The sequence below is a fragment of the Dipodomys ordii genome, unplaced genomic scaffold, assembly GCF_000151885.1.
Source record: "Dipodomys ordii isolate 6190 unplaced genomic scaffold, Dord_2.0 Scaffold3, whole genome shotgun sequence".
NCBI lineage: Eukaryota > Metazoa > Chordata > Mammalia > Rodentia > Heteromyidae > Dipodomys > Dipodomys ordii.
Window position 1 is genome coordinate 23,672,227 of NW_012267219.1, and position 24,476 is coordinate 23,696,702.

The 24,476-nt window shown below is 33.7% G+C and overlaps 1 protein-coding gene across 4 annotated transcripts in view; it reads left to right on the forward strand.

The window, feature by feature from the left end:
- Positions 1-24,476, forward strand: part of Tmtc3 (transmembrane and tetratricopeptide repeat containing 3) — a 47,089-nt gene that overhangs the window by 7,905 nt on the left and 14,708 nt on the right. For all 4 annotated transcript variants that reach the window (XR_001175259.1, XM_013021948.1, XM_013021956.1 and 1 more), the window contains 9 exons: positions 145-363; positions 2,636-2,735; positions 4,064-4,179; positions 4,581-4,753; positions 8,779-9,031; positions 14,459-14,607; positions 16,105-16,225; positions 18,023-18,134; positions 23,343-23,446. Coding sequence is in view for 3 of the 4 variants with exons in the window: in XM_013021948.1 (XP_012877402.1) it covers positions 145-363; positions 2,636-2,735; positions 4,064-4,179; positions 4,581-4,753; positions 8,779-9,031; positions 14,459-14,607; positions 16,105-16,225; positions 18,023-18,134; positions 23,343-23,446 (1,347 nt within the window). In the remaining variant the exon portion in view is untranslated. The remainder of the gene's footprint in view (positions 1-144; positions 364-2,635; positions 2,736-4,063; positions 4,180-4,580; positions 4,754-8,778; positions 9,032-14,458; positions 14,608-16,104; positions 16,226-18,022; positions 18,135-23,342; positions 23,447-24,476) is intronic.

Genomic DNA, 24,476 nt, shown 5'->3' on the forward strand with positions numbered 1-24,476 from the left:
CATAAGAAATAGAAAAATAGATTATAATCTCTCTTGCATGTATTACTTTGGGGGTATTAAGTTAATAATAAAAAAGAAGTAACTAGTTTTTTTCAACCTAAAGAGCCAAGTACTTTAATAATCACTGGTTGTTTTTCCTTTTAGGAAAGAAGCCACAAGTCTTACCGACCCTTAACAGTGTTGACATTTCGCTTGAATTATCTCTTTAGTGAACTAAAGCCAATGTCATATCATCTTCTAAATACAATTTTTCATGCTGTAGTCAGTGTGATATTTCTTAAAGTCTGCAAACTTTTCCTGGACAACAGAAGCAGTGTGATTGCTGCTTTGCTTTTTGCAGTACACCCAATTCATACAGAAGCAGTAAGTAAAATATTACTTTTATTTTAACAAACATTAAGTAGTTACTGTAAGAAGAAAAGGTTGCCTGGTTTTCATTCAGATATTTGAATTCTCCTAAATTAATATGTGTTTATTCTCACATAGATAGGAAATATAATTTTCCTACTACATAAAATTTTGATTGGCTCGGTGCTAGTGGCTTGCGCCTGTAGTCCTAGCTACTCAGGAGGCTGAGTTCTGAGGATCATGGTTCAAAGCTAGCGTAGACAGGAAAGTCCATGAGACTTATCTTCAGTTAACCACAAGAACACTGAATGTGGCGCTGTGGACAAGTGGTAGAGCACTTGCCTTGAGCTGAAATGCTGAGGGACAGCACCCAGGTCCAGAGTTCAAGCCCACAACCAGGAAAAAAAAAAAATTAGTTTCTGAAGCTAATACATTAACTCACCTAAAACACATATAATCTAACTTTAATAATATAAAATTTAAACGAATAGAGTTTTCTGCTAATTGTTTTTTTTAATTTTATTTTTTATTGTGAAAATACTGTACAGAAGAGTTACAATTATATGGGCAAGATAATGAGTACATTTCTTATCAAGCATTGTAGCCTCCTCCTTTGTTTCCCTTCCCATCCTCCCCCCCCACACACACATGAAAGTTGTAAAGTTCATTTTCGACATAACGACTTGTACATCTCATTGTTGCAGTGGGTCCACCTGTATCCCTATTTAAACTATTTGTTTTTCCCCTTCCTGCTAATTGTTTTTTGTCAGTACAGATTTTACATATTGTCATCCTTGTCAATGTTAAAAGGTAGAAAATTGCCCGGCACTGGTGGTTCACGCCTGTAATCACAGCTACCCAGGAGGCTGAGATATGAGGGTCTCAGTTGGAAGCCAGCCTGGGCAGAAAAGTCCATGAAACTCTTATCTCCAATTAACTACTCAAAAAAAGCTCAAATGGTGCTGTGACTCAAGTGGGTAAAGCACTAGTCTTGAGTACAGAGGCCCAGAGAATGCCCACGCCCTGAATTCAAGCCCCAGGACCAAAAACAAAACTAGAAAATATTCAATAAAGGCAATTAATTTACTCTGGGCCCTTGTGGCTCATGGCTGTAATTACTCAGAAGGCTGAGATCTCAGTATAAAACCAGAGTGTCTAGCAAGAAACTGGACTTGAGAAGTGGCTAGAGTGTTGCAGTATCAGCTGAATAAGCAAGCTTATTAAGAATGAGACCCTGAGTTCAAGCCCCAGTACTAGGAAAAAATAAATAAGACCAGTTTAAACGAACCATAAAAATATATGAAAATGCATACAATTTTGAACACCTTTTCTGACAAATAATGGTAGTCAGTAGTTTTGTATTTTTTGTTATATATTTTGAAACTGAACTTTCTCTTGCGTTGTCAATGTGTTTAGCCTTTCTCTAAAACTGTTATTATTATTGCTATTATTATTATTATTTTGGTAACTCCCAGCAAGAGGTAAGTACTCTGTTAAGTTACTACAAGCTTTCCTTTGTAAGCTAAAGTGTGTATTTCCCACTGACTCTATGGCATCTGACTAAGGACTTTTCCATTCATTTACAAAAGTTTGTTTTAAATTTTACAGTGATCTCAAGTGCTTTAAAATGATAGCTTGGAATTTTATACGTAATCTTTTTATACCTATGTATTTTAATAACTTACTTTTAAGAAAAAAGGTAAAGAGGTTAGATTTTTTTTGTTTGTTTTCTTTTGTGCTGGTCCTAGGATTTGAACTAAGGGTCTGAATATTGTCCCTAAGCTATTTTACTCAAGGCTAGTACTCTTATCAGTTGAACCTCTGCTCCACTTCTGACTTTTTTGGTACTTAATTGGAAATAAGAGTCTCAGTGACTTTCTTGCCTGGGCTGCTTTTGAACTGCAATCCTTAGATGTCAGCTTCCTGAGTAAGTAGGATTACAGGCATCAGCCACTTGTACCTAGCAAAGTGTTTAGGTTTTTAAAGAACTCTTCTAAGTATTATACTGTAAGCATATAAAATGTTATCATTAAGAAAACCTGGGTAACAAATACACAGAACCTCTTTGTTCTACTCTTCCAATGTCTTCTGAATCTACAAACTTATTTCAAAATAAGTTTGAAATAATAATAAAAGCAAAGTATCACTGATAAATTTCTATCAGTTCACCACCTGAGGGCGCTGAAATGTTGAGAAACAGAAGAATGCTCTTAAGTTACAGACTTCAGTTCATAAAGTTACAGTACTCTCCATTAATATGAACTGCCCTCCCTCTTTCTCTCTCTAGGTAACAGGTGTTGTTGGAAGAGCAGAACTTTTGTCATCTATCTTTTTTCTTGCTGCATTTTTGTCATACACCAAATCAAAAGGACCAGATAATTCTATAGGTAAATATCTTAACATTTACTTTCCTATAGTTAAAAAAATTGATCAGATACACTTTATTAATTCCAAGTACCTCTTGTTACACATTAAAAACAGTACTTGGTGTTTATCTTTATGTATTTTACTTTAGCAGGTATGGAAATTACCTAACCCTAACATTGTCAATCAATATTAAAAATGATGTGCAGTTTATATTTTATTGTAAGCCAATAGATTCTATATGATCAAAATTTTAAGACCATAATACATAGTTTTGAGTTTGTCTAGTTTCATTTTCTGTATCTGTAAAAAAGAAATGATAGAAATACTAATGGTCTGGTTTTGACAACTAGAAGACTATAATATTGTTTTAGTAAAGTCAAAAGACTTCTAGTGTTTAGCTTTTGTGATTGGTTACCATAGTTCAAGTATTTATTTGTTATGTGCCTTTCTCCTGAATGTGATTTGTGTACATTAGCTCAGTAATCCTAGTGATATTTGTCATTAGTAGAACAAGATCAAGACAGTTAAAAATTCTTTTGGAGTATGGGATAGTTGACATGAAAGAGGCTTCATATAATAAGTCTTAGTCTTTATTTGTTTAATCTCTTTTTTTTCCTGAATCTTGTGTGTATGGGGAGGGTGGAGGGTCTTACTATAATACTAACATATTGATTGTGTATGTTTGGAAATGAAGATTGAAGAAATAAGTGATGTGGTCAAACTAGCTTCTTTGTTTTTTTAATAGTGGTGTGGATCAAACCCATGGCTTTTCTAGTACTAGGAAAGCATGTACCTCTGAGCTATTTATGCCTCTCTTTTTTGTGATTTTGCTTTTTGTTTCTTCTGTTGTTGTTATTGTTATATATTGGGATATAAATTCCTGCTTGTAAGCCAGGGCTCTATTATTTAAGCTTTTTTATGTGTAGGTTTTGTTTTTACTTTTGTTGTGAACCAGCTCTGGGGCTGGAATGCAAAGATTTACATTCTTGCTAAACCTCTGCTGCTCACTCTTTTTACTTCTGGCTTTACTGGTTAATTGGAGATAAACATCTCAGATTAGTTTTCATTTTCGATTGGTAGCTTTTGAATTATTGAATTCAACCCATAAAATTACTCTAATCTCACCACTCTCCATTTAAAAGTTAGTGTTTTAAGTTAAGTGGTTTAAGTTAGTATTTTGGATTAGTTAATTTTCATTTCCACAGACATTTCTTTTTACCTTGGACTTATACATGTTGGTGTTTTTCTTTGAATATATGAAGCAAATGCTACATAGATAATTAAAATACATTTAACACATTTTTAAATGAAGTATTAATATGTTTTTTTTTCTATTCTTAAATTTCAGTATGGTCACCAATAGCATTGACCGTGTTTTTAGTGGCTGTTGCAACATTGTGTAAAGAACAAGGAATCACAGTTGTAGGAATTTGCTGTGTGTATGAAGTATTTGTTGCGCAAGGGGTAAGAAAAATTTTCTTATTCTCTAATATCCTAGCTAAATAAGATGTAAATGACTTTATTATCTGAATATATTATTACAAATAAAATAAATCCAGCAATAATACCAATCCAGTAATGATACCAAAAATTTAGAAGAAAAAAGCATGTTTTGTCTTCTGCAAATTAACTTTTCGGACACCTTCAGTTAAGGACTACTTGTGAAGTTTCAATAATGGAATCTTCAGGCAAATTGGGAATGCAGGCAATAATACCATTACAGTACAATTTATTATCAGATAAGATTATTGTCAGTTCTACAAATTGTACCACATTATTTTGTTATCCTTAATTTTCATTGAGGAAAATATGTTGAAAATATATCTTGATATTTGTAATTTAAACATTTTTTTTCTCTTTTTCAGTATACTTTGCCCTTATTAGGTACTGCTGCTGGACAGTTTCTCCGTGGAAAGAGTAGTATTCCATTTTCTATGCTGCAGACACTAATAAAACTCATTGTCTTGATGTTCAGTACATTATTACTTGTTGTGATTAGAGTCCAGATTATTCAGTCCCAACTTCCAGTGTTTACAAGGTATGAAATTCTGGTGGTTGTTTCTGTTCTTCCCTACTCTGTTACATTGACTGGAAGATTGCTAAACCATCATAAATGTTCCATTAAGTCTTGGGTTTACATTGAATTTTTAGCACTTTTTTGATCTATAATCACCATATTTAAAATATAAAATTTAAAATACACAGATTGATTATTTTGGTCATAAATATATACTCAAGAAACCACAACAAAGCTAATTACTTTCCCCCAACTGGTTAAGTGTTCAGGTTAATATTGTCTTCCATAAATCTTAGTAATATATGTCTACTTTTATTAAATAGTAGTATTTTGTCAGTTGGATTAATCCATGCAGTGATTGTTTCCTTTTATTCTGTTGTTAGATCAAGATTTTCATCTTCTGCTACTTTCCCTTGTCTATGAAGAACTTTATCATTTCTTTCTCTACTAGAAATAACTTTTGTGTGTATAAATACCTTTATTTTACATTTATTTTTGAAACATGATTTCTCTTGAGTGAGGAATACTACCTTGACTATTTTTCATTCAAAATTTTATGATTGTTGCTTTACTATTTCTCAGGCTTTAGTATAGGATTATTTCATTTCATGGGAGATTTCTGACTATTCTACCAGTGGATTGAATATCCAGTATTTCTCTTCTGACTGCTGAGGAGCTTCCTTTTCAGTCTGACAGTAGGGGATTTTATCTCCTAATTTTTTCAGGATTTCTTTTTTTGACATAATTTTCCTTTGAAAACAAAAACTGCTATTAACAAGTGACCACAAATTAGATGACTTAAAATATCAAATTCATTTCCTCACAATTTGGCAGTCTTACATCCAAAATAAATATATTGGCATAGTTGGTTCCTTCTGGAGGCTTTGAGGAAGCATTTGTCCTATGCATGTTTCCCCACTTTTGTTGATTGCTAGCAATCTTGAGCATTTCTTAACTTGTAACTATAGATAGCTTTCCAATCTTCTCCATCTTTATATGGCCTTCTTTCCCATGTGTCTCTGTTTGTCCTCTCTTTTCTATTATAAATATTACTAGTCATTGAGGTTTTTTCCCACTCTAACTTAATACGACCTTATCTTAACAAGTTACACTTATAAAGCTGTGTTTTTAAGACCATATTCTAAAACTCTAGGTAGGCATAAATTTTGGGGACATATGATTTAACTCATTATATTGACCTTCACATATATGCTAATAGGAATTCTTCATTAGTACCTCAAAAGTGGATAGTGACCATCAAGTTCACTTACTCAGCAGCTTTATTCTCTCTGGTATGCTGTCCCACTAACCCTAGCCCCGGCCTCCTGTCTCTTTTCTCAGCTCAAGTGTACTGCTAGGCTTGGCCTGGGCTCTACCAACTAAAAGCTCTATCCAGTACTGAATTCTTTCCAGGTAGGGCATCCCTCATTTGTTTTCTTTCCTCTCTTAGTTATCACTATCTTTCTTTGCCTGATCCTTAGATTCTCCTTGTATAAATTTGTAATGTATATGTGTGTGTGTATATATTTATATATAAGGAGAGAAAGGCAAGGAGGGAGAGCCAGACCTCTCAGGAGGTATGGAGATGGAAGAGATCAGGATGGAAGTTTGAGGCTAGCCCCAGGCAAAAAGGTTATGTGATCTTTATTTCAACCGATAGCTAGATATGTTGACATGCACCTGCCATCACACACACATAGGAGTTTGAGATCAGCATGATGGTGGTTCCAGGCCAACCCAGGCAAAAACAGTTTGCAAAATCCTCTCTCAACAGAAAAAGCTGGTATGGTGATTCTTGTCTGTCATTCCAGCTATAAAAGGAAGCATAAATAGGATCATGAACTAGGTCAGGCCAAGAAAAAAGTTAACAAGAGCAAAAAGGCTTGGGCTGAAGGACATGGCAAAAGCAGGAAGTTCTGAGTACTGCCTTCCCCCAAATACTGGTTTATATCTCTTACAAATTAGTTAAGGCTAGAAGTAAAATTATAAGCACCTGCCGTGTTTTCCTACTCTAACCTTATTCACATTTTACCTTATTCAGCTAAATTTTAAGTGAAACTTACTAGTTCCTAATGCCATTTTATTGTACTGACATTATATGTAACATTTTTTTAATTGGGAAAATACTGTACAGAGGGGTTACAATTACATGGGCAAGATAATGAGTACATTTTTTATCAAGCATTGTAGCCTCCTCCTTTGTTTCCCCTTCCCATCCCTCCCCATCCTCCCCCCACCCCCCTAAACCTCCCCGCCCCCCTCAGCATTTTTTTTTTTAACACAAGACATTTTTGTCAGCCAGTTGCTGGTGGCTCATGCCTAGCTACTTAGGAAGCTGAAATCTGAGGATCACAGTTCAAAGCCAGTCTGGGCAGGAAAGTTTATGATACTCTTAGCTCCAATAAACCATTCAGAAAAGGCTGGAATTGGTTTTGTGGCTCAAGTGGTAGAGTACTTGCCTTGAGCCTAAAGAAATTCAGGGATAGTGCCTCAGCCCTGAGTTGAAGAAAATTTTTTTTTCATGTTGTTACACGTGGTAGTATATTACTGGCACTAGTTAGAATAAATCTTATTCAGATAATTTTGAAGCCAAAAACTTTGTAATATTGCATGTAGTTGATTGTCCTGCTATATTTTTTTCTTTTGATTATTTTTCAACTTCCTGAATTTTAACTCTGAGTCTACTCATGCTAAACTGAAGTCATTCATACATTACAGTTTGAAAATTGAACTGTAAACATGCACTTTATATTTCCTTTAACCCTTAGTGTTGCAATTTTTCAACCCTTTCGAAGAATTTTAATTATTTTCCATGTGTTATTCTTCTCAATATCAACCCTTTAGGGGAATTTTAATCATTTTCTACCTCTACAGTCTGAAAATATGATTTATATGTTTGAATTGTATTTTTGTGTACATGTATGAGTAGGTGCTTAGCATTTGTTGCATACAACTATATTATCCAAACAGAAGCATTTATAAATATGTAGACATAAGTTTGCTTTTATTACATTTATCTTGTGAAGTTGATTATATGATTTGATTTGTTGAATATTAACTTTGTAAATCAGATAAATAAGATGTTAATTAAAAACCCGAATAGTGATTCCTCTGAAAAAGAAAAAAACATAGCTTTTAATTTATTTTTACTGGTTATTTTGAAAATTCAACACATGGTTTTCAAGGTGTATTATTTTTCATCTATATAGAGATTTAAATATGAAAATTCTTTTTATTGTTATAGTTGTTTTCAGCCATTGGATATGTTTGAGGAGAAACAGGTCAATTAAATGATGGAGGTTGATTTTTTAGTTGACTGATTCATTTTAAAATGACTGTTAATATCATTTAATTTAGTACATAGATTAAAAAATCTAAAACTACTAATTTGTTACATGGCTCACTTTAAACATTTTAATGTATTAGTAAATAGGTTTTACTAAGAAAAAATATTTAATGTATCATGATTTGGAGAAAAATAAACTAAATCTGTTTGTATTCATATAAACCAGGGGAAAAGGGAGAACATGAAGAAAATACACATGTGGGCTTAATATCATTAAGTACTCCATACTAGAAATTTGATGTCTAATTTCTTGGCAATCAAAGCAAAGAAAAGAAGCTTCTAAGTGATACAGTTGATAAGTTGTATCTGTCATGAAAAAAAAAACTGAATTTTTTCTAGGAAGCATAATTTTTATTAGTATTTAACTCTAAAAGAAACATCTCATAGGAAAACATAGGTATTTACAAAAACAGCCATGTAGATTTAAAAAATGAATCTTAGGCAGTTTTGTTAGGAATTTTAATTAGAAGATAATTTAACCTCTAAGAGTGTCAGTATTATTGGTTTCATTTTCTGAACTACTCTAATAAATGCTGGAAAAAATTGTAGTACTTGTACTTCAAAAGTTCTTCATAAATACTACCTTCAACTAGACTTTTTATTCAATATGATTTTTTATTCAATAAGATTCTGATATACCTGTAAAATAAATTTTTCTTACTAGATTATACATAAGATATTTTTGTTGTTCTTTATACAGATTTGATAACCCAGCTGCTGTAAGCCCAACTCCTACCAGACAGCTAACTTTTAACTACCTTCTTCCAGTGAATGCTTGGCTTTTATTAAATCCTTCAGAGCTCTGCTGTGATTGGACCATGGGAACAATACCACTTATAGAATCATTTCTGGATATTAGAAATCTTGCGACTTTTGCTTTCTTTTGCTTTCTTGGGGCTTTGGGAATATTTAGTCTTCGATACCCTGGTGATTCTTCTAAGACTGTTCTAATGGTAAGTAATCTTAATTTTTTTTTAACGGTTGTGAGGGTTGAACCTGGGCTGTGTGTGCTGTCCCTGATCTCTTCTGTTCAAGGTTAATGTTCTTCCAGTTTGAGCCACAGATTTCTGAAGCTGAAAGAATAATTATCTAATGAGGCACTATACAACAAAGCTTCTACAGTAGAAACAAATGTTGAAAGAAACAGGTATTCTGGTTAATTGGAGATAAGAGTCTCATGGCCTTTCCTTCCCTGGGCTGGCTTTGAATCAAGATGCTCAGTTCAGCCTCCTGAGTAACTAGGATTACAGGCTTGAACCACCAGCACCCAGCTCCAACTTAACTTTTCCCCCTTCCCCCCCCCCCCAACCAGTTGTGGGGCTTAGGTGCTGTCCCTGAGCTCAAGTTGATACCACTTGAGCCACAGCACCACTTGCGGGTTTTCTGGTGGTTAATTGGAGATAAGAATCTCACAGACTTTTCCTGCCCAGGCTGGTTTTGAACCTTTATCCTCAGATTCAGCCTCCTGAGTAGCTAGGATTACAGGCATGAGCCACCAGAGTCGGCCTATCTTAACTTTTTAAGCAGTATTGTGTTCAGGCTAAGTACAAGAGCACCTTGTACTTAGAGCATTCTTTTAGAATTCTTTTAGAAAGATTGTCTTTCTTTGTTTATCATCTCAATTTGCAAACTCATTTTAGATTATCCTAAAACTGCAGAATTTAATTTTCAGGCTTCTTTTCACAAATGCATTCAATAGTATAAAATGAAAACTGATCATGAATTTTTCTCACATCACAAAGTACTCATTTTGAATTTATTTTCTTGCATCTTTTTTAACTTTAGTAGATTACACACACTTGATAAAATGATTATATTCTATATATTATATACTTATTTCCCAGGATAGAGAAGAGTGTCATATAAAATATAATACATCTGGGAAAAAATGTAGTTCTTAAGTTCTCATTAGCAAGATTTTCATTATTTCTTGAGATAACTATGTCCATAAGCCCCTGGTTATTTTTATGTCTTTTTGTTGATGTTGTTGTTCTTGTCAACTCTTTCTTTGCAGTTTTTTTTTAGTTCTGTTCTTCTTACAAGAGTTTTCTTCAAAATTATTGAAGACAGTCACAGTTTTCTCAAGCACTTATTATACATTATAAAACATCTGATGTCTCATAAGTGTGTCATTTCTGCCTTAAGCCACTAGAGAAATATATTTATTCAGAAGAAATTCATGATCACAACTTGAGGGACTGGCATCATTTCAGGCCCTGGTAGTACCTAAAAAGGAAGTAGAGATTCCCATTTTAAGAGAATTTGCATTCTAGAGAAATTTGAAGTCAGTGGCTAAGGGGAAGAGTAAAGAAAACTACATAGAGAGTTTGTGGGAAAATTTTTACTCTCAACTTCAGATACATTGAGTTGAAAGTTTTTTCCAAACATAGTAGACTTTTTGAACAGTACTTTGTGTCTGGAGTTCGTAAGAGATCTCTGAGCTACACAAAAGGGTTTATTAATTAGAATAGGAAATTTCTGATATGCGTATAAAATTTTATTAATAGAGTTAGTAATTAAAACTGGGATAGAAATAAGAGGACATAAGGATTTTTCAGTTCTTGGTGGTTTCTTGCTAATGTAGTTGCTTTAGGGCAACCATGATTTATAGGTATATTTTTGATCAAGCAAAATGAAAAATGAAAACTAAATGAAAATGAAAACTAAACTACACACATCCATATTTTTTGTGGTTTTGATTTTTTAAAAACACTGAAATTTCAGAGACATATGTTGGTGGTTAGTGTTTGATGGTTTCTTGGTTTGTTGTTTTATGATTAGTGCTTTTTCAGATTTAGTATTGCTTCATTACAAGTTAAATATATGTGACCCATCAGAAAGTTATACAGTGGTGCTAAGGTACAGAGCCAGAAGTCAGTTTCCAGTGTAATATGGTTGCTTGTTTGTTTTTCTAGGGTCAGCCTCAGAGTATGATCCTTAAAACACTTGGGGAAAGCAAAGTAAGGGTGACATTGTCCAAATAGATTTGTTCTTATTATCTGACTTATGAATTGGTCATTCATGTATATACTTTTCAAAGTTATACATCTCTACATCTATATTTCATCAATAAACTATAAGAAAGACACATTCTTTTCTCCAAACCTCATTAGAAGATTTTCAGATTTCTGAAGCTGAAAGAACAAGGCATTCAATGAGATATTATACAACCAAACTGAGTAACAGATTGTAGAAGTAAATGTCCAAAGAAACAGGTGTTTCAATGGTGATCAAACTTAAATCTTTTCTCAAATGATTTTGGGTGCTAGTTATTTGTAGCTTTATAATCAATAAAACACATGTCCTGTTTTTCTAAAAAGCTGAGCTATTTTTCAATATAAAATGTTAAAATTCTGGAATACTTAATAGAATAAAAATTGCTCTTAAAAAGTCTTACATATGTGTGTATATCTTTACACACATATGCATGCGTGTACACACACACACATATATACTGAGCCTCTAGTAAAATATATGTGACCTATCATTAGTGCTAAAGTACAGAGCATGAAGTCTGATGCCTCATCTGATCCATAGTTTATTTCATTCCTTTATTTTCCAGTATCATAATGATTTCTTGGAACAAAGTTTTGTTGTTTTGATTATTTTTTTAGTAGGATATCTCGTTTTGTTCTAGGGTTAGCCTCAAACTGTAATCCTTTAAACATTTGGGGAAAGCAAAGAAGAGTGACATTGTCAAAAACAAAAATTGTTCTTATTACGTGGCTTATGAAACAGTAACCCCTCTCCACAACACTACCTTAATAATAACAAATTATATATTTTTTAAAAAGAACATTTTTTTATCTAAATAAAATTTTGTGTTGTTTAACCAACATTTTTCTAAACTTCTTACTTCCTGACCCCAATGGCCATATTCTATTCTTAATTTACATGTTCTATATATTTCATGTGATAATCCATATCTATGTAATAGGATGCTGTTTTTCTGTGCCTTGCTTATTTTACTTAACATGTCACCCACATTCATACAAACTGCAAATGGCAAACATTGAATAGGATTCCTGTATATCTATACTTTACTTTCTTTTTTTTGGGGGGGGGTCCAGTCATGGGGCTTGAACTCTGGGCCTGGGCTCTGTCCCTCAACTCTTTGGCTCAAGGCTAGTGCTCTACCACTTGAGCCACAGCGCCACTTCCGGCTTTTTTCTTTTTGCTTATGTGGTGCTGAGAAATCAAACCCAGGGCCTCCGGCATGCAAGGCAAGCGCTCTACCACTGAGCCACCTTCCCAGCCCTATACTTTACTTTCTTTATCTGTTCATCCATTGATAAATACGTGTTCTTCATATCTTGGCTCTTGAGACTAGTATTGCAGTAACCACAAGAATGCAGAAATCTTTCCAAGCATATTAATGGGATAACGAGATTGTTGGATCATATAGTACTTCTATTCTTAATATTTTAAAGAACTTCCATATTGTTATCTATAGGGAGTTTACCAATTTGTATTTTTCACTGGAAAGCTTACAAAAGATTCCCTTTGCCCCTACTTGTTTTCTTTTGTCTTTCTGATAATCAGTTATTCTAACAAGAGTTAGATGAATCTCATTGTAATTTTGATGTTCATTTCTTCAATAATATTGACTTTGAGTCTTTTTTTCATATAACTTTTGGCCATTTACATATTTTTTTGTAAAACAAAATTATTCAGATCTTTTGTCCACAATTTTTATTGTTGGAAAAAAGTGAAATATTCTTTCAAATTTAAAATGCTATAAAAAAAAAGTCCAGATTTGCATTTCAAGAAATCATTCCAAGCCTGTCGCTGGTGGCTCACGCCTGTAATCCTAGCTACTCAGGAGGCTGAAATCTGAGGATCATGGTTCAAAGCCAGCCCAGGCAGGAGAGACCGTGAGACTCCTATCTCCAATAAACCACCAGAAAACCGGAAGTGGCGCTGTAGCTCAAGTGGTAGAGTGCTCGCCTTGAGCTGAAGAGCTGAGGGACAGCGCCCAGGCCCAGAGTTCAAGCCCCATGACTGACCAAAAAAAAAAGAAATCATTCCAAAATGTAGGTAGGCATCTTGTTTTCAATTACAGCCTATAAATACCTATAAATTATAAATTGGGATACAAGATTTTTCTTAATTTGATCAAATTGATTTTTTATGTTTAAATTACTCATGGTATTGTTTTCATAGTACCATTATAAATTTATATGTTTTTATTGTAAAAATACAGAGAGGTTACAGTTACATGAGTAAGGTAATGAGTACATTTTCTATCTGGCATTGTTAGCTCCTCCTTTGTTTTTCCCCTACCACTCCTTCTCTCCCCACCTCCTCAACTCCTCCCTCTCCCCCACCCCCAAGTTGTAAAGTTTGTTTTCAACATAGTGTCTTGTACATCTCATTGTTACAATGGGTCAATCTGATCCTAATTTCAACATTTTGTTATTTCTCTTTCCCTCCCCAAATTGGAAAAATGTACATTCAAGATGCAGGCCACTGACATCAAATACAGTGAAAACAGTGGTTATACTGTGGGGGAAGAACATACAAGAGAAATAAAAAAATCACATAGTATATTTTAGATACGTTAAAAACAATAGCAGGAAAGAAAAAAAAAGTTGTGTTTCTATCGTGGGATTCATTTCATTTAACATCATCTTATATGGTCATAATGTACATAGATTTAGACCTTTTCTGCTTGTCCTATACTTAATACTAGTTATTGCAAATAAGGGCCTGGCTTACTTCACTTAAAGAGAAACTTCTCTGAAGAAGAAAGAAGGATGGCCAATAGACACATGAAGAAATGCTCAACTTCTCTAGCCATAAAAGAAATGCAAATCAAAACAACATTGAGATTCCACCTCACCCCAGTTAGAATGGCTACAATCAAGAAATCTAATAACAACAGATGCTGGAAGGGATGTGGCCAAAAGGGACCCCTACTGCATTGTTGGTGGGAGTGTAAACTTGTTCAGTCACTTTGGAAAGCAGTATGGAGGCTCCTCAAAAGACTCCACATAGAGCTCCCCTATGATCCAGCAATCCCACTTTTGGGCATTTACCCAAATGCTCACACATAAGGCCATACTAAAGCTACCAGCACAACTATGTTTATCGTGGCATTATTCATCATAGCTAAGGTATGGAACCAGCCCAGATGCCCCTCAGTAGATGAATGGATCAAGAAAATACGGCGAGCGTGCATGCGTGCATGCGTGTGTGTGTGTGTGTGTGTGTAATGGAATTCTATGCCTCCATCAGAAAGATTGACACCCACCCCATTTGTTAGGGAAAGACTTGGAAAAAATTATAAATTATTCTTGACAATATTAATTTTTCTTGATAGTAGAGTGTTAAGCATGAATATATATTTTTAATTTAATAAACTGTCTTTTTCCTTCTAGGCACTTTGTTTAATGGCATTACCATTTATTCCTGCTTCGAACCTTTTTTTCCCTGTTGGATTTGTTGTCGCTGAGCGAGTACTTTATGTTCCTAGCATGGGGTTCTGTATTTTGGTAGCCCATGGATGGCAGAAAATTTCAAACAAAAGGTGAATTAGTTCAGTTAATGTTCATTCAGTGTAGAATTACATGTTAATTTTTGTTTGTGGTACTGGAGAGTTGATGTCCTCAGCTTGCTAGGCAAGTACTCTTATTATATGAGCTACCCCCCATCACTATCTCACCCCAGTTCTTTACCTTTATTTTAGTTTGTTTTTCGGATAAGGTCTCTTGCTAACTTACCTTAGCCCTAGCTGGCCTGGTATTATAATCTTTCTGTCCCTGTTTCCTGATCAACTGGAATAATAAGCATGATGTTACTATGTTTTTTGGGGGGAGAGGGACGTTGGTTTTTGCTTTATATTTTTTTGTCAGTCAGGGGTCTGAACTCTGGGCCTGGGTGCTGTCCCTCAGTTCTTTAGTTCAAGGCTAGTGCTCTACCATTTTAGCCACAGCGCCACTTCCAGCTTTCTTGCTCATGTGGTGCTAAGGAATCGAACCTAGGGCTTCATGAATGCAAGGCAAGCATTCTACCACTGAGCCACCTTCCCATTTTATATACATACTTTTTGATTTCTCTTTTTTTCATCTTGATCATCTTTTCATTTTCTGTAATTAAAGTTAGAAAAGCAACTACTTATTTAGTAGTCTCTTGCATATTTAAGTAATTTTAATTTACAGCCTGAGACAAAACAAACTTTGAGTCAGAGCCAAATAGAAAACAGGTATTACCAAAACTAAAGTCAAAAGGTTTAACCACATTATTGTCAATGTATGAAAAAATGGATACAGTGAATATTCATAACTTTCTATTACTGTTTTTATAATAATAGGATGTTTTAATTGCCTCGAAACAGACATTAAGGAGAAATATGCTTAGAAACTTATTGCAGTAGATATTATCATTGTATATGAATATTTTGTCATTAATATGCCTAGAGATGTAAAATATCTCTACTGATTCCCACACTGTTTTGTTTCTCTTAACATTCTTCTTAACCTTACTCTTTGAAATACTCAAGAATACTCAAGTTGTATAGATAATAGCACAAGGAGCTCTAAGTATAAAAATTCACAATAAAAAATAGTTTTGTCAATTTTTGTAATCTGATCCAAACACATTTTAAAATGCAGGCAAATATTAGAATATACTGTTAGCCCTCTGTATCCATGGGTTTTCCATTGTAGACTCAACCAACCACCAATATAATATATATCAAAAAGAACTGCACTTTTACTGAACAGGCCTTTTACATTCTAGAGTTCATTTAAAGTATACAAGAAGATATAAGTAGATTATATGCAAATACTACACTATTTTATATTAGGGACTTGCATGGGCTTGGACTTTGGTATCCTGGAGAGTCTGGAAGCATCATAAGCATATCAAGGAATGACTGAAAATTGAAGACTCAAATTACTTTAAATTTGTTTAGTGTCATTTCCTCTAAATTTGAACAGTCATTCAAATGAGTTGAAACATGGGAACATTTAACGTATTATTTGCCTCTCTTCTAAAATGTAAATTTTTTTTGTCTTTTAAACAGTGTATTTAAAAAGCTGTCCTGGATTTGTTTATCCCTTGTGATACTAACTCATTCATTAAAAACACTCCACAGGAATTGGGACTGGGAATCTGAATATACTTTGTTTATGTCAGCCTTAAAGGTAAAGTATTGTTCTGAATGACAAGAAAGTATGCCATCAGTTATTTCTCATCAGCACTTCTAAGCTGTTTTAAGTTTACTTTTAACCATATCTATATAACTATGATACTATCCTGAAATAATGTATTCTTATATATTTTTCCAAAATATTACTGAAAACAATATATTCTTTATATACTAAATCATCTAAAACCTACTTAACTATGTCCAAAACATTAATGTTATGCAATTAAAAGACATTTATATGATAAAATATTTAAATAGAATGCTGTATTTTATTGGTTCTCAGGGCACAAATTTCTTTCAGTATCTGAAATCAGAATAAATATAGTGTGTGTGTGTGTGTGTGTGTGTGTCTGTGTGTGTGTGTGTGTTTCATGGTGTTTGAACTCTGGGCCTGGGTGCTGTCCATCAGCTCTTCTGCTCAAGGCTAACACCCTACCACTTGAGCCACAGTGCCACTTCAGGTTTTTTGGTGGTTTATTGAGTCTCATGGCCATACAAGATTTTAACAGTAAAAAGTCCACATTTAGTGGACTCTTTTAATGATGTATAAAATTATGATGACTCCTATAATTGATGCATCTTATATTCAGTGAAAATACACAACAGACAGTATCACTCCACTATTTGAAATATAACCAGTATTTACAATACTGTAGGAAAGATTAGAGCTATTAGAAAGGAGAGATACAGCATTTCTAGAGTAGACAACATAAAGCTGAGAAAGGCCAGACACCAGTGGCTCATACCTGTAATCCTAGCTACTCAGGCTGAGATCTGAGGATCACAGTTCAAAGCCAGCCAAGGCGGGAAGGTCCATGAGACTTATCTCCAATTAACCACCAGAAAACCATAAGTAGCCCTGTGGCTCAAGTAGTAGAGCGTGCCTTGACCTGATGAGTTTAAGCCCCACAACCAACAAATAAAGCTGAGAAAGTTCTTTTACCAATCATAAATTTGTTTTCTATAAAGAGTATCAGTAAAGACTTTTTCCAAGCTCTCTCCCTCTCTTCAAATCTCCAAATTTGTGACTATTTACTCTGTTGCCTACCCATTTTTGTCTTATTCCAGTAGTCTAATAATTGATTATTTGACACTTCTTTAAGATCAGATAACACACTTCTTACCAATAAAGTAACTCCACTTTGATCTCAGCTCCATATTGAAGCAAAACCTCCTTACTCAGTCACACTTCTGGGTGATTATGGTGCTTCAGAATTTTTTAGGAACTTTGCTTGTCCTAGGACATAATTAAAACATGAAATCTGAAACACTGCAGCTAGTACCTTCACTGAATATCATTCTGTGCTTGTAAGAAAACTATACCCATCTCTGAATTCTGAATGCACAAATTGATATGGAACTTCAAGCACAGGGTTATTGTTACCATAATAGATTGCTTGAATAGCTTATATATACCAGGCCTAAAACAAAAAAAATGAATCAGTACAAGGCTTAAACTGTAGCCTCTAATGCTCCTAAAAAAGGGTGGAAAAAAAGAGCAACTAAAAAGAGTACAAATAGTAGAACAGCAGTTTTTACAGAACACTATGGTTTTGTCAATTAAAAAATTAATGAAATTCTAACTCATAAAATACATGATTAAGACTGGTGTGATTTTAGTACATTAATATTAGAAGGAAAGGAGAGTAATATGGCAAAGCGGTGTCTTAATTGGCTCTCCCACCCCAAGGAATCTCCATAAAATATTCTAATCAAAATAGTATACCAAAACATATCTGTATGAACTGGAATTTCTCTTTTTATAACATTTCTATTTTTACATGTACTTAAGGTAAATAAAAATAACGCTAAATTGTGGAATAATGTGGGTCATGCTCTGGAAAATGAAAAGAACTTCGAAAGAGCTCTGAAATACTTCTTACAGGCTACCCATGTTCAGCCAGGTAAGCATTATTAATTATTTAATTTATGAATAGTTTAAAAACTATGAAGCCGGGCACCAGTGGCTCACACCTGTAATCCTAGCTACTCAGGAGCTGAGACCTGAGGATCACAGTTCAAAGCCAGCCCAGGCAGAAACATTGATCAGACTCTTTTTTTTTTTTTTTGGGTCCGGTCATGGGGCCTGAACTCTGGGCCTGGGCGGTGTCCCTCAGCTCTTCATCTCAAGGCTAGCGCTCTACCACTTGAGCCACAGCGCCACTTCCGGCTTTTTTCTTTTTTTTGCTTATGTGGTGCTGAGGAATCGAACCCAGGGCCTCAGGCATGCAAGGCAAGCACTCTACCACTGAGCCACCTTCCCAGCCCCTGATCAGACTCTTATCTCCAATTAAATACCAAACAATCGAAAGTGGCACTGTGGCACAAGTGATAGAGCACTTGCCTTGAGCTGAAGAGCTGAGGGACAGCGCCCAGGCCCAGAGTTCAAGCCCATGACTGACCAAAAAAAAATAAAAAAAAAAATACCATTTAGGAAACGAACTACTGATACCAGATACTTAGGTCATTTTATGTAAATTACAGTGGTGATGTTATAAATGATAGGGGAATGATAGGTGCAAAAGCTGAATTGGAGTGAGTTTAAAATAATAAAGGAAGAATGCTCAAAGAGAATTGTGTAGAAACTTTGAGGTTATTGGAAGGATATGGGAGCATAAAAATGTGGTAGATGAGGGTCTTTTGTTTTAATTTTTTATTTTAAAGTGGGAGGAACAAAGCATGTTAGAGGAAATCCAGTAACACTAAGGAAAATGTCAGGTGGAAAGATGTATTACTAGATTGATGTTCTTATAAAGATGAGTGGAGAGAGAAAAGATCTGATGCACAAGTTGAAGAATTCATTCAAATGTATTAAGAGCTAAATGTGGGAACAGGGAAGACACAGTATATGGATGTGGATAGAGACAGATAAATACAGGATATGGAATACGTTTCTTAAATTGTCTTCTATTTTTCTTTCAGTGAAATAGAGAATAAAATAATACAGAGTAAAGGGAAGAAATTGTAAGAATAGAAGAGTATATAAAGTGGTTATCTAAGTGCTTCACAAATGTCAGTATGCACATAAAGCTTGGACATCTTAGTATATTATATATTTTGGTGTAGAAAAATATAAGTAGACCCTGCATTCTGTCTTTCTGATAAGCCCCATATATCACACTGGAGAAACTAGGCTCTAGGAAGCTAAGAAAATATGTAGACTATAAAAATATAATGACAGGTAATTCTAACAACACCCTACTTAATGTTAGTAATAACTTAAAATTAAATCAGTTGATGTAGCTGCTTTCCAGCTATAGTAGTAGTCATGTTCTAAGCATGAATTACTGAGTCATTAAGATAAGGGTTTTTGTCAAGTTTGTTTTACCAAGAAACATAAACTAAGGGAGAGATTAATGTAGGATAACGTAAGTTGATTCAGAAAGGATCTGAAGAGAGGGTAACTGATATAGGAAAAATGACTGGATCAACAAATACGTAGAACTAGTGTTTGAGTAGGGTGTAACTAAAGCAGCAGAAATTTTCAGTAGAGAAAATGGCATTAGAATTTCAAGAGTATAATCTATATTACAGGATATGTACCACATGTAATTCCCATTTACCAAATGTCAATATTACTTTCTACTCATGACAACCAAATAAAATCATGATACACAAAATCTAACTGGAAAGATGCAGACTGGTGATCACTTTTATTATTCTCTAGCTGAAAAAAACTGTGTCCATTGAACTAACTAAAGTAAGAGGGTAGTAAAAATCACTAGAAAAATAAAAGAGTATCAAGGCCACAGTGTAGATTTTGAAATCAGAAGAATTTTGGCTGAGGGATGTTTGAAAGCACAGCAGAGAATCAAGATCCAAAGATTGGTAACTTCAACAAGAGAATAGTGAAGTATACAGTTTAATTTTAAAGAGGAATGAGAATTTTCTGAAAACAGAACCAGAGATGAAGCACATGAACTCTTCTTTTAAGCTCAGTATTGCAAAGGATATGAAAAAACTCAATCACCACTTGCATAATGTAAACCATAGACAGAACCCCAAGACATAACCAAGTTTCTGTTAGAAACAGTGAACAGAAGTTAATCAAAATGTCTCACAGGTAACAACTACCCAAGAAACTCTAGGCCAAATGTCATAACTCCAGTTTAATTTCCTCTTCCTTTGGAAAGACCTTTCCTAGACAAAGGTTGGATATAAAAGAGAAAGCCTCTAATCTGTATCTACTCTTTACTTATAAAAACAGAAGAAATTTTCTTTAATAAGAGATTTTTAGAACTGTTGTTCCAATTTACTAACTCGAAATATTTCAGAGAAAACCAATTGTGTCCTTTTATCTCTGTCAGTGGAAAGTGAGTGAAAAAATACACATAGCTACACACCAAAAATATACAATATAACATATATATATATATATACATATATACACACACATAGGGTCTTTCATGTAAACATGCATACAAAAAATATTAAAGAGATAAAAAATAAGAGTAATGATTAGAAATAGAGATCAGAGAAATGACTAAGAAATTATCATTTGAAAGAGACAAAATACAAAGTGAGATAAAAACCTTCCTTGCAAAATATATTTCAGTGAAGATAATTTTTAATAGTAGAAAAGACAAAAAGAGGGGCTAGGAAGTTGGCTCAGTGGTAGAGTGCTCGCCTTATATGCCTGAGGCCCTGGGTTCGATTCCTCAGCACCACATAAGCAAAAAGAAAAAAGCCAGAAGTGGCGCTGTGGCTCAAGTGGTAGAGTGCTAGCCTTGAGCTGAAGAGCTTAGGGACAGCACCCAGGCCCAGAGTTCATGCACCACAACCGGACCCAAAAAAAAAAAAAAAGACAGAAAAGATTGACCATTTTTATACAGGGTATGTGATAATATTGTAAACACATCCATACGCATATTCATACCACTAAATTTGTTGATAGATTTAATGATGAGACATTGAGTTCCCTTCTGATCTCCTTCCCATGATAAAAAATAAGATAATATTAGATGTTTCAGTAGAGAAGGGAATGTAATAATCAAAGAGTATATTTAAGATCTGTGAGATCCTCATTTTTATCACATTAAAGGCAGCCTACTTCTATAGATTCAGATAATTTCCTCATTCATAACAGCTAATTTGTTCTTTAAAACTTTTTAGAGCTGGGTGCCGGTGGCTCATGCCTATAATCCTAGCTTCTCAGGAGGCTGAGATCTCAGGATTGTGGTTCAAGGCCAGCTTGGGTAGAAAGTCCCCATGAGATTCCTATCTCCAATTAACCACTCAAAAACTGGAGGTACTCTGTGGCTCAAGTGGTAATGAGTGCTAGCCTTAAGCACCAACAGGTTGATAGACAGTGTCCAGGCCCTGAGTTCTTTCCCTACAACAGACAAAACAACAACAAAAACTTTTTAGCTTTTTAGTTATCTGAATATTTATTTTAATCTTGCATTATTTTCTTAATTTTTTTTCAAATTTAAATTTACCATTAAACAATCCAGTCTGGATTATTTTAACTTTGTTAATTTATTTTAAAATTGCTTAGAAAATATGTCTCATGTTATTAGTTATATTGAGAAATCCTTTCAAATGCTAAAGGATAGCTAATCACTATCCTTGTTTTTTGGAAAGTAGAGCTGTACCTGAAATCTATATTGATGGCATTGTCTCCTTACCATAATTCTAAAGCCTGATGTAGCTAGGTAGATATCTCTCTTCTAAAGTTAGTTCAGGCTAATAATAGCAGTGTTTTAAATACTAATCTAATTACACTTTATTCAAATTTTCCACCTGTTTTTAAATTTTTACTGCATAATTTTTTAGGTCTTAATATACTCTTCATTTTCCCCAAATAGCTTTCTAATCTCTATAACAAATATGAATTTAGCTGATAAAAAATAGATTCCCTATTCTATATGTTTATCTATACATGGGAATGCAGTGATTTTTCAGCCTAGTCTACCATTAGACTTGCATTTGAAACTTTCAAACATACTTTTGCAAATCCTATTTCTGAAGAGAATATGTTTTGTTAGAGCTGAGTAACATCTGAATTTTTTATTTTAATAACTACTGATACTCTGATTTACAACCAGGACTGGAAATGACTAACACAAACTTTGTGTCATATTTGGCCCCCTTTTGACTCAGCTATATATCTAAAATGAAAAAAATAAATTTTCTCATCCTTCATATTCTGAACTTGTTACACATCTACACTCAATTGCTATTTTGGAAAATAGCATAGCAAAATCTCAGGACTATTGCCCTCCTCCCAGGGAAATGCCCAAGGTGCTTGGCACCTGTGTGTCCTGGGAGTTGCAGTCAGAGCTACTCTTCCACACTTGCAAAATCATCAGTATTGAAGGCAATTAATCATAATTTGAAACCTTTTCATGTCTGTTAGATATTCATGTTTATTTAGATAACCGTGTTTAGATATTCAAGTTTATTCCCAGCCTTTGAAATACTTACTGAGAATGTGTATTTACAAAAAAACTAGTATGATTAAGTCATCATATATTTCTTAAATTGTATTGTTTTCTTTCTGTAAGTACATTTTCATAGTATTTCTACAGAAATAGGTCATTTAAAGAAAAGGACCATAGCATCTTACTGCTATGATCCTAATACTCCATTATATTCTCATTACATTTATATTCACAAAAAATACCAAATCATAGTTTATTCAGTTTCTTTGCTGTTATCCCACGGTGATACATAACATTTATGACACTTAAATTTGAAAAGACATGATGTATGTTTTCACTTGTAGAGTTGAGCCATATTTTCTGAGTGAAGGCCAAAATGATGAGATTAAAGAAATAAAAACAAGTCTTAGTAGTGTAGTAAAAATACAGGGACAAATTATGTAAATGTCATCATTAGCTCTCTATTTCTGTATATGTTTACCCTGAAAAGATACATTCGAATAATTTTTTCATGTGTGTACATTTCCTCACTTTCAGTGCTTTAAGTAATTTTATAGTTACCATTGGTCCTAACTTGTATCAATTTGTGTTAAATAAACTTCAAAGAGAAAACTAGAAGTTGTCTGCTTTTGCACTTTTTGCCCAGTGTGTTTATAAAGCATTTCATAGAGGTTTACATTAAATACTGTTTAATATATTTTAAAAATTATAACTTTCATTAAATTTTAGATGATATTGGTGCCCACATGAATGTAGGAAGAACTTATAAAAATTTAAATAAAACCAGAGAAGCTGAAGAATCTTACATGATGGCTAAATCATTAATGCCTCAAGTAAGTTTTAGTAATTTATTGTATCATGTCTACTATGTGTCCATATTAATAGAATTAGCTAGATGGGAAATTATTTTCTTCAGTTTGACAAAGTTTCAAATGAATCAAGTGTCCCTACATATGTGCATTTGTTTTCTTTAAAGATTTCTTGGGGGGTTGTTTTAGTTTATTTGTAAATACTTAATGTTAGATTATAAATATTAGATGGTCTTCATTCTCCTCCTGAGTGAAATGACTTTTAAGTAGAGATTTTGTGCTTTAAATACTAAATTCATTACAACTGTTAATACAGGTGAAAAAAGAATGCCTGTATCTCTGCTGCAATATTGTATTCAACAGTTTTTATAATGAGACAATATTTTTTGGATATAATAATGCAATCTTAAAGATGGAAGATCTCACTCTACCCTTTATCAACTTTGTGTCATCAGAAAAGACCATTTAACCTGATGTGCAGATTTCTCAATTAGAATCATTTCACACTGATTTGTAACTTAAAATTTTTTCTTAAAGCAAAGTTGAGCCATATGATATCCTAAGGAACATTGCAGTCCTAAAATGATATAAATTATATTTTTAAGGTTTTTATTAATGTTATTTGCTCAAAATTTGGGTACACATTAAATAGGATAATATTTAACATGAATAGTAAATACAACATTTTATTTCACAATGTTAAGAAACAACTGAGTTGTTAGTATAACTCTGAAACTAGCTGTAATTTTTCACAGCTGGGAAATACTTTGCTGATAACATGGTATTTAACAACAGTGTATACAACTAGACTATAATAGGAGTTCTGGAGTATTCTGTTTTTGTTGTGATAGACTTAAAGAGACCTTGACCTAAATAGATTCTGATATCTGATTTCATAAAAAGATATATGTAAATAAGAAATGTCTTTCAGTTCTAACAATAGAATTTATGTTTATTGAATAATAAAGCATTCAGTTTCATTTATTTTTTGTTAGTCTTGTAAAACTTTAATCTTACATTCTATGTTATTTTAAATAACATGTCAAGAAAACAT